Source organism: Mytilus edulis, chromosome 12 (assembly GCF_963676685.1).
Source record: "Mytilus edulis chromosome 12, xbMytEdul2.2, whole genome shotgun sequence".
NCBI classification, from domain to species: Eukaryota; Metazoa; Mollusca; class Bivalvia; order Mytilida; family Mytilidae; genus Mytilus; species Mytilus edulis.
The window spans coordinates 21,679,241-21,694,071 of record NC_092355.1 but is presented as its reverse complement, the minus strand read 5'-3'; the positions used below and the strand labels follow the sequence as shown (position 1 = coordinate 21,694,071).

Sequence of the window (14,831 nt, the reverse complement as noted above, 5' to 3'; positions counted from 1 at the left end):
ACACTTTTCCAGTAAACACTTTGAATTGATATTGCCATAATTGGCAGTTGTAGTCGAGATTTCTGTTCAAAGAAAGATATGATAAATAAAAAGTGAAATTTACAGTTCTATAGAAATGATTTGTATGATCTATACCCCCACTGTAAAAACCAATAGCTACCCGGGAGGTTATGAAAATCTACATATATTGGTGTCATTCAGTGAAACGAAGTCTTGAGTCAATAATAGGAAGAGTTCTGACAAGATTATATTGATCAAGGTCACAGGGTCAACTTGTTATAGAGGCCCATGCATGTGAATTAGGTATAAGGTTTGGCAACCAGGAAATAAAAGGGCCTATCAATGTAATTTAATTGCAATTGCTTATATTGTGATATTTTTTTTTTCATTGGTTCTGCAGCATAAACTTTGATTAAACCATGATAAAAAAACACAATGTTTGCCTGATATTTTCTAAATTGTATTAATGTGATGTATGTTCCCTTTTGAAATTTTTGAAACAAGGATGCTATTTTCTTGGTAACATTATATATTGAAGAGTAAATATTGGTGACTTTAATAAGTGTTTTAACTTATTTCATATTTTGGCTTTTTGAATATTTTCAAATTATTTTGGACTATTTATGAAGGCTGTATGCTAGCCTATAATTGCTATGTTGTTTGGTCTCTAATGGATAATTGTCTCATTGGCAACCAATTACCACATATTTTTATTTTTATAATGTTTAAAATTGTCAAAAATTTACTTTTAAAAGATAAAATTATTCTTTCACTTTCTTAAAAACAAATATATATTTAACCTGTCCAATTAAGAGTGGTCATAATTGGTGGATGTAGGCGTTGATTGGGATTTGTTTATAACAAATAAGTAATAAAAATTTTAAATAATTTGAAAAATTTAAATAAGAATAAATTTAAAAAAAAAAAGCAATTTTATTTTGAAGGTGTCTAGAAAAATGTAACATGCAAAAGAAACCTATATTGTGCCTCAAATTATTGTATAAAATCAATGTTCCAAAAGACAGTTTAAATAATCAAATAGAAACAAAAGTATATGATCTGTCACATTGTAACGACACCTGTATATATATATATTATTTGCTGCATGACGATTTTAAAGTTTCCAAAATGATTCACATTTTAAAACATGTGTATACCTGCTGTGGTACATTCAGCAAGTGTACATGTTACATAAGTAATCATATTCTGAAGTGTTTAAATCAAATATATTGAAACAATGTATACACTGATTACTGTAAATTCAGAAATTAATGTGTGTATCTATTATTGCGATTTTCTTATTTTAGACTAAAATGCTATTTTGATTTTAGTGAATTGAGAAAAATCCGGTTTAATTCATAGAAAAAATTTCAAAAAGTGCTTTTAAATTATTGTGATTATAACACTGTAGCATTTTTCACAACAATAAAAACATAGCAATAATTTACAGTATTGTATTTATCTGGAAATTGACCACAGCACTAAAATTTACTCCATCTTTGCAGCAATTATTTTTTTCAAAAAAAATATCTCACTTTTGCTGTTACACTTGAGATTATCTGCAGTTTTTCTTGTGGTTCATCTTGCTCAATTTTAGTTTGATATGTTTTGTTTTGTGTTCTTTTTGTTTGTCTGTTTGTCTTTTTTTTTCTGGCCATGGCGTTGTCAGTTTATTTTCAACTTAAGAGTTTTATTGTCCCTTAAATGTTATGTATCTCTTGTTTCTCCTCGACTATTGGTTGTTTTTATTCTGACCTAACTTCTTAGGTGTATATGTAACTTCAAACATTATACTGAGCAACATTTTTTAACAACCATTATGACTTAAGTATTTAAAGAAAATTGCGAAAAGCTTTAAACCTCATATTGTCAAATCAAATTTTAAGGTTTTAAAACCGTATATTGAGGCTACAATTAATATTATAAATCCATTTAAGTTTTTTAAGTAGATGTATTATAATTCAGACGGTTTGAGTAAGCTTATAAAACGTACACTTTTTTTTCCATTCCAATACATGTCAAGTGACATGATATTTGCGTGTAATACACGCTTTTTCAACGGTTTACACACGAGGATTTTGTCACATGGCGTGTACACGCTTTTCACCACTTTACACGCAATTACACGCTTTTTGGTTCTTTTCATTTTAAAGATATTATGTGCATATTGAATGGACTTTTTTTTTTAGAGCCCATTGGCCTTTTTAAAACTTGAAGGTCCTATTTTTTTAATACAAGTATTTTATCTTCTAAATTGTTATACATTGTATTTCAGAAAATGTTGAAGTGTTGATTTGAGGTCAACCAAATATTATAAATATAAATTTAAAGGCTTTCAACATACAATTCAATCCTCAATAGTGATACATGTTAGCATAATTGTATCTTGCTTATATGATAAAATCAAGTATCCCAGAAATTGATTTGATGATTGATAGCTGGTGTATTTTTCATATATAAAGACGTTCAGTTTTCAAATGATTAGTCTAGTCTTAATTTTACTGATGCAAACATTTCCTATCAAACCAAATGTTTCTTGAAAAATCTATGGTATATAACTCTCTTTTCTGCATGATAGATAGACAAATAGTTAAATGATAATCTTCATTATTTGAAAAGAACTGAAACCAAGTTATGAAAAACAAATTTAATGAACAAATCTCACACTTTGTAAATAGAATTGGAAGTTTTACGTTTATATTGTTGTGGTCTGTTGTAACCATAGCGACGAGAAGGACTTGAAGACAAAGGAGTTTCATCTGGTACACCACGGCGACTAATACTTGAACGTGTTGGGGATGTTGTTTGTAAAGCTTTTCCCATTATTCCATTTGACTTCCGTAGGCTGCTACGAGAATCCTGTGACATTCGGTTATTTGTACGCTCATAATGTGAAGGTTGCGTTACATCCTTTGAATTTTGAAGGTCACGCACCATACTTTTTAAATTTTCTAATGTCTTTTGTTTTTCACTGTGCATCATTGATATTTTTTCAAAATGCGAAACTTGATTAGAAAATTTATCTCGTTCAGCTTTTAGTTTCTCGATCTCGTCTGCTTGATTATCGATCGTTGATTTTTGGTTGTTACTAGCATGATCAAGCTGATTCACTTTCTTTGAATATTCATAAAGCTCATTTAACATTTTCTCACATTTTTGTTTCTCCTGCTGGAGTTCTTTGTCTCTTTGTTTTATGGTTAACGATAAGTCGTAAATATGTAACGATAACGATAGTTTTTTGTCTTTATCGTTCAACATCACATGACATTTGTTGACTTCCTCTTCAAGTTTTTCAATGCGTGTAACCATTGTATCAAGTTCACTAATAACAGTATCAAAACTTGCAGGAGTAAGAGAAGGCCTTTGGGCACCATTAGGTGTCCTTGGTGTTATAACGACACCATTAGCCGATTTACTATTCAGTTGGCTATTTTTAGAGTTAGCTGTAGTCTTGATTTGTTGAATTTTTTCATAAATTTTTTTAATTCTAGGCTGTATTTGACTCATATCAAACTGTGACTTTTCTTCCTTTATTAAATCGGTGTTTACTCCAACATCAACGAGAACAGGGGCGGGAATAACAGATGATGTTCTACTCGTTGCTGAGGAAAATCGTTTTCTCTCTGCCTGTAACTGAGATGACATCCAGCGAAACATTGCTTTTTTGTCATTTTCAGAGATACGCTTGCTGTGACCAAATTGTTTATGAACGAAAGAAGCCACTTTTGTTTTAATATCTGGTTCTGGTTCAAAGTAGTCAGAAAAACGGACTGAGTCAGCTCGATCTGAAAAAGAAAAGGGAGGAACAGAATTGCAACACAAAAACAAATAACACATCATTTTCGTAATTATCAAAGAATCTTTAAAATTGTTTGTTCCTGACGGTTCGTCTGTTTGTCCTGGTCCAGGTTAAAGTTTTTGGTCAAGGTAGTTTTTAACAAAGATGGAGTGTAATCAACTTGAAACTTCGTACACATAATCCCTATAATATGATCTTTCTAATTTTAATGCCAATTTAGAGTTTTGACCCCAATGGAAAGGTCCACTGAACATATTAAATGATATATAGTGCAAGTGGGGCATCCCTGTACTATGGACATGTTCTTGTTCACTTCCTCTTTTAACGTCATAATTTGTAAAATGAAAAAAAACCAACATTTGAAGGCTTTATAGTACATTTGTTTTAGTTTTAATTTTGCAAAGCTTTTATCATTCAATTATTTTTATGCCCTCTTTCACAGATAACACCTGCCTCATATTAGTTGAAAGTAACAACATGGTTTTAATAAAACAATTTATTATCTCCTAACTTTGTATAATTTTGAATAATATTACGGTGCCTCTTCAACTTTTACTGTGGTTATTCTTTTTAGGAAGGTATTAAAACAATTCAGGTGCAGATCCAGGATTTTGAAAAGTAGTGGAGGGGCCCTTACAAGCCAATTTTTGTAATAATACTTGCAAAAAGTCTATGCAGTTATCATGTATATAGCTTAGTTCATTTTAAGGGGGCATAGGTCTTTTGATCTCACCCCACCCTCTAAGTCCACCTTTGCAATTACAAAGGGAATATGCTGCCTGTCACCCCCCATCTGCTTTTCACTTTCACTTACCATTCATGTATTCAGATTTGATTGACTCTACTCTCATGGACTGGTTATATTTCATAGACTCCTGTTTCAAACTGCTTTCCAACATGGCTGCCAACCATGGATAATTCTCCGTAATAATTTCTACAAAGGAGTCAAAGGCATCTGGGCCTCGTTTTGGTAGTAACTCCAACATTCGTACAACTTGCTCACTTGCAGTTTTCTCTGACTGAAATTGTTAAAAAAGAATTTTAAATAAGTATTATCTGAAGTGGCTTCTTCGCACTGGTAGATTGTCTTTACCCCCTTCTCTACCTTTGAACCCTTTGGTAGTAAACATAAGTCCTGCTATGGGGAAAGCTCTAGCATTTTGTTTGTTCCAATTGGAGATTTCTTTAATAAAGTACTTCTGATTTACAGTTTATTAACTATTTAAAAGTTATACAATTTCTATCACATACTATTTTAGTGCAAGTTTACATGAGATAATGTATAGTCAGGCTGAAATGGGAAAGAAAAAAGCTGATAGCCATTTACATGCAAATTATCTTCGGAGGAAATTGACATGATTTTAAGTCGACTAATTCAGTCTGTCCCTGTGATTGATCCTTCCACTCACAAGAGTGAATTCTTCAAGCAATAAAAACATGTATAGAGACACAGACACGTTAACTTTTATTTCTATAGAAGTCGCTCTTCACTATACTACTACCTGTCGATACATTTATTTTTGGCATTGCACAAGTCATGTCTTCTTTGACTATTAATGACGTTAAAATACTAAATCCCTGTGATGTGTTTTAGTCGATTTTAGTCTCTGATGCATGATTTTTTATTATTAATTGGTTTTGGCTTTTAACTAGCTGTCAGTAACTGCGAGTACTCTCAAATCGTATTTTCTTGTTAATTCGACCTGTTGATACTGTTTATAATGCTTTTTTGTCATTTTTTATTTATACGGATCTTGTCTGTACAACAGCTTTGATTATTTGTAATATCTTCACTTATTCTTACAACATTTGTATAAACTTCAAGATTATAAAAAAAACGGTTTTTTTCTAAAGTGAACATTGATTGGTTAAATATTTCTCAGTCATGTCCTGTTTTTGAATTTGTTTGTTAGCTTTTTGGTCATGAATGTTTGTCTCTAATATTTAATTAACTGTGCATTTGTATTCAGATATCGAAGATCAAATTTATTCGTTCATTGTTTAATCATACGTTTTTTGATTGAGTTAAGTCTGCCAATTGATATTTTATCGTATGTTTTTCTTTGTTGTGATGTTATGCTATTGTTTCAGAAAAAGGGAGAAGGTTTGGATCCATTAAAACGTTTAATCCCGCTGCAAATGTTTGCACCTGTCCTAAGTCAGGAATCTGATGTACAGTAGTTGTCGTTTGTTTATGTAATATATACGTGTTTCTCGTTTCTCGTTTTGTTTATATAGATTAGACCGTTGGTTTTCCCGTTTGAATGGTTTTACACTAGTAATTTTGGGGCCCTTTATAGCTTGTTGTTCGGTGTGAGCTAAGGCTCCGTGTTGAAGGCCGTACTTTAACCTATAATGGTTTACTTTTTAAATTGTTATTTGTATGGAGAGTTGTCTCATTGGCACTCACACCACATCTTCCTATATCTATTATATCAATTATTTTGATGGGTGCTTTCTGGTTGAAAAAAATAATATACACCACTCCATTATAGAAACTATATAACGAAAACCAGAAGTAATATCAGGTGCTCCAGGAGGGTACATGTGCCCCCCCCCTAATTTTGAGTATTTTGTTCTATACTTAATTTATACTACCTGTATATATTACCAATGTAATTTCAACTGATGGGTCGGAGCTTATGTTTTAATTTGCATAAGGACAGTCTATTTGAAGATGTGTGTGATAAGGATGATTGCCGTTATAATTATTATTGAATTGTAGTCAGCTATCAGTGTCACCAAACGCATTTACAAATGAACTGAGTGTATGAAATTGGACCAATAACAGGACACTTCATTGATGAGTTTTTCCCAAAACGCCTGTCTATAGATGGACCGGTCTTAAATAAGCGAACTTCTTAAACCCAGCCCAGTCAAGTGAAATAAATCTAGTAATACAATATGTAATATTTTGTTCACAAAAAAACTTATTTACAATTTAATACTGTAAATTCAGAAATTATTGCATGCATTTATTATTGCAATTGTGTCATTAAAAATTGAAATGCAATTTTAAATTTTGCGATATTGAGAAAATCCTTTTTAATTCATATTAAAAAAATCTAAATGTGAGTTTTAATTATTGGAATTATGACCCTGTATCTTTTTACCTTTATAAGTTCTATCATGTTTCTCTCAAATATTTTCTTTTGATACATGGCACCAAGGAGGTCATCTGTTAAGATAAGGTCGTTGGAAAGCTGACGGAAATGTCTCTGTAATACGCTTCTCTGTGCATCATTCATCTTGCTGTTTGATTTTGACATCTACCAGTAATTTTTTTCGCAAGCACTTTAACATTTAATTTTTTTTATCCGAAAGTTGTTTTTCATCATATCATTCCATTTCTTTTTTTAAACGAATAATTGGTTGTGTGAGACTACGTTTCCATTTCAGCTATGTATGAATGTTATGTAAACTGTTTGTAACAATAGAATTAAGATATCCATGCATTGATATATAAAAACATTAGTCCACTTTGTTGAGGGGGTTACCCTTTTCAGTGTGTTAAAAATTCCAAATTAAAGATGTTCAATTTTATTTTACCAAACTCCTCTTATTTTCACTCGTGAATTTATTTCTTCAGTAAAATTCAGTGTCTGTAACAATTTCCTCACTTTCATAATTCTTTAGACTTTTTTCTTGTGGTAGGAAGTAAGCACAAAATGTCAAAAACTTAAAAAAAATTGATACAAAGTTGTTTTATATCATAAAGATCAATTTGTGGTACTAAATTTACCACTCGCTAAGTACTTGAATCCACAAGATACATGAAAATATAGTCCATATATTTTTGCTACATAAATGTTGCATCACGGTCAGTTTTAAGCAAAGAAAGTTTTACTTTAATTCCATATTAGATCATCGTATTAAACTTTGTGTGAGATTAATAAAACCTGATCCAATTTTTTTAATTTTGGACCAATCATAATTTAAGATTAAATGTACTGTGGATTAATCTTTAATCCTTTACTTTTTGTTAGGTTTTAATGTTTTGTTATCAAAACAGGTGACCTTAAGCCAATCTGCTGATCATTGTGAAACTTTAATAAGCTTTGAAGGTAACCCAGCAATAACAGTGATCCTCTAGGGTTATATAGGTCACCCTAAGCCTTTAAGGTTATGGTTATGGTTATACTTTGAGGTTATGGTTAAGGTCACACTCTTAAGGTTATAATTATAGGTCAAACTTTACAGTGGATGTTATAGGTCACACTATAAGGTTATGGTTATAGGTTACTTTTTAAGGTTATATAGGTCACACTAAGCCTTTAAGGTTATGGTTAAAGTTCACCCTCTAAGGTTATGGTTAAAGTTCACCATCTAAGGTTATGGGTAAAGGTTTGTACTTTATTTGGCCTTTTTAACTTTTTTGATTTGAGGGTCACTGAGGGTCTACTTTGTAGAAGAAACATGCATCTAGCGCAAATACAAAATTTCAATCCTGCTTTCTATGATGAGTTTAATCACCTTACTATCTTTGTAATTATTTCTTCACGCTTAACCACAAGTCCTATGGCATTGGCTTGTAAAATTCTTTTCTACAAGCCAACAGAATCCAACTAAAACTTTCAAAATAACTGAGCTTCGGGCTTGTGGACTCAAAAGTTTATCGTGAAGGCTTGTTATATGTGTAACAACTTAAATGCAATAATCACATATTTGTTCTATAATATTTCTATCTTTTATGTTGCTAACTTACATGTGCATTAGAAGAAAATTTTAATTCTTTTTGTTATCTCCCCTTACTTACACATAGAATATCTGTTTCACAGATAAGGACAAATATGTTCCAATTGTCATAACTACAATCCCACCCCTTTTTACCCAAATGTGATCTACTGAATTCAACTTTTCATAGGGTTTGTACTTACATGAGCAACAAGATAGGTGCCATATGTGGAGCAGGATCTGCTTAGCATTCCTGAGCACCTGTGATCACTCCCATTTTCTTATTTTGGGGGGGGGGGAGGGGTGTGTTGCTCAAACATTAGTTTTCTATGTTGTGTCTTGTGTACTGTTGTTTTTCTGTTGGTTTTATTTTTTTGCCATGGGCCCTTGTCAGTTTATTTTCCACTTATGATGAGTTTTAATGTCCCTGATGTATCTTTCACTCTCTTTTCCATGTTGTTATACAAATTTGCTTTGAAGTTATGGATTTCAACAAAAAAGTTTTTTGATATCTTTGTACATGTTACAAATAAAATTAAAGATATCACTAATTTGCTTTACATGTTAAGTATAAAAATAAGGTAATTGTGGTACGATTGCAATTGCCAATGAGACAACTATCCACCTAAGTTCAAATGAAGTGAATGTAAGCAATTATAGGCAACAGTTTGACCTTCGACAATCATGCTATTACCAAAGTGCTAAAAAAATTATGATAGCTTGTATGTAATTATGTACAGTGCAAAAATTGAGATAGAAAATGTCTTTTGTGGTAGTTGACATATGTGAATAAAATTATCTGCAGGGTGCAGCTTGATAGGACAGCAGAGGTCAAACACTGAACAGTTGGGGCAAGTATGGACACAACAATCAAGCTTGATACAGCTCTGAATTTGGATTGTGATTAAATAGTTGTCACAGCATAAGTTTCTGACACAGAATGAATGTGGTCTAAGAACTAAAAAATTTAAATTGGACATTTACCTTTTTATGGTCCAATATCCAAATCTAAATACATGGTTAGATTCAGCATATCAAAGAACCCCAATAATTCAATTTTTGATGAAATCAAATAAAGTTCAATTTTGGACTCTTTAGACCTCAATGTGGACCAACTTGATAACGGGGCACTAATATCAAAAATCTAAGTACATGGTTAAATTCAGCATATCAAAGAACCCCATATATATATCAATTTTTGTTGAAATCAAACAAAGTTTAATTTTGGACCCTTTGGACCTTAATTTAGACCAATTTGAAAACGTGACCAAAAATTAAGAATCTAAATATAGGTTAGATATGGCATATCAAAGAACCCCAATAATTCAATTTTTTGAGCTGTCGTATAAAAAAAGATCAGTACATTAACTCATTAAGTTCAGAAATTTGGACCTAAGCCTTCAGCTGGTTTCAGGACCAGTAAAGAAAATGCAATTTGAAAATCGCTTATATACATGTGTGGATCAAGAATTTCAAAAAGGGCTTGCCCCCTAAGGGCTTGCCAGAGGGCAAGCCAATATTAGTAAAAGTTCTATGCATTTATCATATGTAGCTCCAGAAGGGGAGGCCCTCCATCCTAAAATTTGCCTCTGATATATCCTGACAAACTGTTCCTGAATACTATACTAGATTGATAAAAAAACAAGATGAAACATTACTAAATTATCTATTACAGTAACAACTAAACAGAGCTTACTCATATGGTAAGATATTTCAGTAATTATAGACATAGTAAAAAGTTTTATAGAAATAATATATTGACTCAATATACAACAATGTACACAATTATTATATCATGTAAAGACGATAACCTATTGTTTCACTTTAAGTCTTAATAAAGTACATGTAATCATTATTCTTAGCAGTGGCGGATCCAGGGGGGGGGGGGGTTCCGGGGGTGCGCACCCCCCCTTTATTTTTGCCGATCAATGCATTTGTATCGGGACATATGTTTTGCACCCCCCCTTGCACCCCCCCTTTGCCCTGGGTTAGCACCCCCCCCTTTCGAAAATTCCTGCATCCGCCCCTGCTTAGGTTAACAGAGTAAAAGTTAATATCACTAGGGTTTTTTCCAACAATATCAATGTTATTTCTATTTCCTAAAAAATGTCAAAAATAATCTTATTGTTATACTTTTATATGGCAACTAGCATAAACTAATATGGTTTTCTCGCTGTGTTGAACCCATTGGTGGCCTTTGACTGTTTTCTGTTCTTTTGCCGGGTTGTTGTCTCTTTGACACTCCATTTCCCATTTCCATTCTCAATTTTATTATACTTATTAGAGTTGAGCAAGTCTTAATGTAGCACTGGTTGTATTATACTTATTAGAGTTGAGCAAGTCTTAATGTAGCACTGGTTGTATTATACATATTAGAGTTGAGCAAGTCTTAACGCAGCACTGGTTGTATTATACATATTAGAGTTGAGCAAGTCTTAATGCAGCACTGGTTGTATTATACTTATTAGAGTTGAGCAAGTCTTAATGCAGCACTGGGTGTATTATACTTATTAGAGTTGAGCAAGTCTTAATGCAGCACTGGTTGTATTATACATATTAGAGTTGAGCAAGTCTTAATGCAGCACTGGTTGTATTATACTTATTAGAGTTGAGCAAGTCTTAATGCAGCACTGGGTGTATTATACTTATTAGAGTTGAGCAAGTCTTAATGCAGCACAAGTTGTATTATACGTATTATAGAGTTGAGCAAGTCTTAAAGCAGCACTGGTTGTATTATACATATTAGAGTTGAGCAAGTCTTAATGCAGCACTGGTTGTATTATACGTATTAGAGTTGAGCAAGTCTTAATGCAGCACTGGTTGTATTATACGTATTAGTGTTGAGCAAGTCTTAACTCAGCACTGGTTGTATTATACTTATTAGAGTTGAGCAAGTCTTAATGCAGCACTGGGTGTATTATACGTATTAGAGTTGAGCAAGTCTTAATGCAGCACTGGTTGTATTATACTTCTTAAGAGATGAGCAAGTCTTAATGCAGCACTGGTTGTATTATACTTATCCCACTGTGCAACTTCACGGAACATTTTTCTGGCTAAACTTTTTTTCCCTTGTATCTGATATGCTTATCCTAGTAAAATTTGACTAGTTTTGCATACCTTGACGATATCATGAGGCCCTATTGGTGTAGTTGATACTATACTTGTTCGTGATAACTGAGTTATACAATGCCCACATGATATAAAGTCTTGTTGATGGTAACAACACAGAAAATGAAGGAAATGTGCATATGCTATGGGGTCAAATATTGTTGGCACAAAATTCACCCTCGCTTCAAGCTTAAGTTCTGTCGGAATGACTGATGATTTTATTGCAAATATGACTGGATTCAGTATTTTTGTCTTCAGCACTAATGTTAATTTTTCTTGTGCCATCAGTTTAAGTTCATGTTTCTGCTTCCGATTCAATTTAATAATCGGTAACAAATCAGTTCCTACTGAAATTTTATCATTTGTACATTTTGACAAACAGTTGTTTATTATTTCTATTGATGAAAAATAATTTTTTTGAAGGCAGAAGTAAGAGGCCAATTTAAGCCACCCAGATAGTGCATCTGAATTTACACCAACCAACAAATGACTTATATCATTTATGTAGTTTTTGTATAGCTGTTTGTTGTTTGCGATATCTATATGTGGTCGGGCAATTCTTTGATATCCTAGTGATAAACATAGAAAAAAGATACCTTTAGATAATCGTGTTTTACAATGATGCAGCAAGGTGTGAAGTGTATGCGACATTCTTATCGTAGATGGATTGTTGGGGAAAGAAAATCTTGTAAGTTCTTTTATCATTTGATCAACTTCAGACTCTGATCTACGAACTTTATTTGGAAATCTTTTGTAACAATGTAAAGTCTTAGATAATGAGAAAATCTGAATTCCTGTTTCACATGACTTCTTAAGGATGTTGATTAATATGTTCTTGTGTTTAATGTTTGTAAACCTTAAATATAACAAGTTATTTTCAGGAATGAAATAATGTAGTAATGTTGAATATTCTATACAGTATATCAACCTTTTTAAACAGGCCGTAAAACAATGTATAATATTGTCTGGTCTCCAGACTGATGTTTCTGTTTCTTCTGAAATCCAAAACAAAAGTGTTTTTAAAAAGTATGAACACAATAAACCTTTTAAGTCTTCATCTTTTTCACTTCCATCTACTTTTTCTTTCTCTACTATTTCTTTCAATAAAATTTTGAGCAGGGCATAGCATAGTAACTGGGTATGACTGAAAGAATATATCAATATCTTTTCTGCTATAGAAAAGGATATTCGCCATTGAAGATTCTCATTGATAGATCCCTTGTTGCCGATTGGAACAAATAAAACACCACATGAAGTTATTTTGGAAATAAGTTCTGGAGAAGGCCAGGTTAAACGTGATCGGGAGATCCATGGTTGAGCTTGGGATACCCACTTATCACATTTCAGGCAAGATGCAAAATCCATATTATCTCCCTTGTCTGATAAGCAAGGACCATGAATTTTATTTAAGTCTGGACAGATCAGACTTAATTGTTTACGAAACTGTGATTTATAAAGCTCACTGGAAAGTAGGTTATGTCCTCTATGTTGTTCCATCACTTGTTTGATACAAGAGGATAAAGAATTATAATTGGTAACTCGTAGATTTGTAAAACATGGCTGTGTTTCCTCAGTATCCATGACTAACACTACACCACAATCCTGGAGGGCATCTTTTTCTGATTCAGGCCATGTTTCCTCAGTATCCATGACGAACGCTACACCACAATCCTCGAGGGCATCTTTTTCTGATTCATATACTGCAAAGTTATAGTTAATGCTCATTATATCAAGATCACTTCCTTTAAGATCTAATCCTTCTCCCAGACTCCCACTGCTTATTTGATCAAAGAATTTGTTGAAAGATATAAAGTCCTTACATGTATATTTCAGTCGTCTTGCTCTAACAACTTTCTCTGTTCCAATCTTGTAGCATGAATATTTATAAAAATGCAAGGATTCTGCTTTACTGTGAGACATTATTTTTTATTTTCTAAGGATTCTAAATGCTGCAATGGAGCTTTATTATCTCTTTTGACTTTATTTTGTAAGGATTCTAAATGCTGCAATGATGCTGTATTATCTCTTTTTGACTTTATTTTGTAAGGATTCTAAATGCTGCAATGGTGCTGTATTATCTCTTTTTGACTTTATTTTGTAAGGATTCTAAATGCTGCAATGATGCTGTATTATCTCTTTTGACTTTATTTTGTAAGGATTCTAAATGCTGCAATGGTGCTGTATTATCTCTTTTGACTTTATTTTGTAAGGATTCTAAATGCTGCAATGGTGCTGTATTATCTCTTTTGACTTTATTTTGTAAGGATTCTAAATGCTGCAATGATGCTGTATTATCTCTTTTTGACTTTATTTTGTAAGGATTCTAAATGCTGCAATGATGCTGTATTATCTCTTTTGACTTTATTTTCTAAGGAATCTAAATGCTGCAATGGTGCTGTATTATCTCTTTTGACTTTATTTTCTAAGGATTCTAAATGCTGCAATGTTGCTGTATTATCTCTTTTGACTTTATTTTGTAAGGATTCTAAATGCTGCAATGGTGCTGTGTTATCTCTTTTGACTTTATTTTGTAAGGATTCTAAATGCTGCAATGGTGCTGTATTATCTCTTTTGACTTTATTTTCTAAGGATTCTAAATGCTGCAATGGTGCTGTATTATCTCTTTTGACTTTATTTTCTAAGGATTCTAAATGCTGCAATGTTGCTGTATTATCTCTTTTGACTTTATTTTGTAAGGATTCTAAATGCTGCAATGGTGCTGTATTATCTCTTTTGACTTTATTTTGTAAGGATTCTAAATGCTGCAATGGTGCTGTATTATCTCTTTTGACTTTATTTTCTAAGGATTCTAAATGCTGCAATGTTGCTGTATTATCTCTTTTGACTTTATTTTGTAAGGATTCTAAATGCTGCAATGGTGCTGTATTATCTCTTTTGACTTTATTTTGTAAGGATTCTAAATGCTGCAATGGTGCTGTATTATCTCTTTTGACTTTATTTTGTAAGGATTCTAAATGCTGCAATGGTGCTGTATTATCTCTTTTGACTTTATTTTGTAAGGATTCTAAATGCTGCAATGGTGCTGTATTATCTCTTTTGACTTTATTTTCTAAGGATTCTAAATGCTGCAATGGTGCTGTATTATATCTTTTGACTTTATTTTCTAAGGATTCTAAATGCTGCAATGGTGCTGTATTGTCTCTTTTGACTTTATTTTGTAAGGATTCTAAATGCTGCAATGGTGCTGTATTATCTCTTTTTACTTTATTTTGTAAGGATTCTAAATGCT

At 32.3% G+C, this 14,831-nt stretch overlaps 2 protein-coding genes across 3 annotated transcripts in view; one reads left to right on the top strand and one right to left on the bottom strand.

The window, feature by feature from the left end:
* LOC139498011 (uncharacterized) overlaps positions 1 to 14,831 on the top strand; it is a 156,895-nt gene that overhangs the window by 59,730 nt on the left and 82,334 nt on the right. The gene's annotated exons all lie outside the window — the stretch shown is intronic.
* LOC139498012 (putative leucine-rich repeat-containing protein DDB_G0290503) lies at positions 2,633 to 8,811 on the bottom strand. The gene is made up of 3 exons (XM_071286303.1): positions 6,913 to 8,811; positions 4,614 to 4,818; positions 2,633 to 3,785 (listed from the first exon to the last, which is right to left on the bottom strand). The coding sequence occupies exons 1-3, from the start codon at positions 7,066 to 7,068 to the stop codon at positions 2,662 to 2,664; spliced, it is 1,485 nt and encodes a 494-aa protein (XP_071142404.1). The 5' UTR covers positions 7,069 to 8,811; the 3' UTR covers positions 2,633 to 2,661.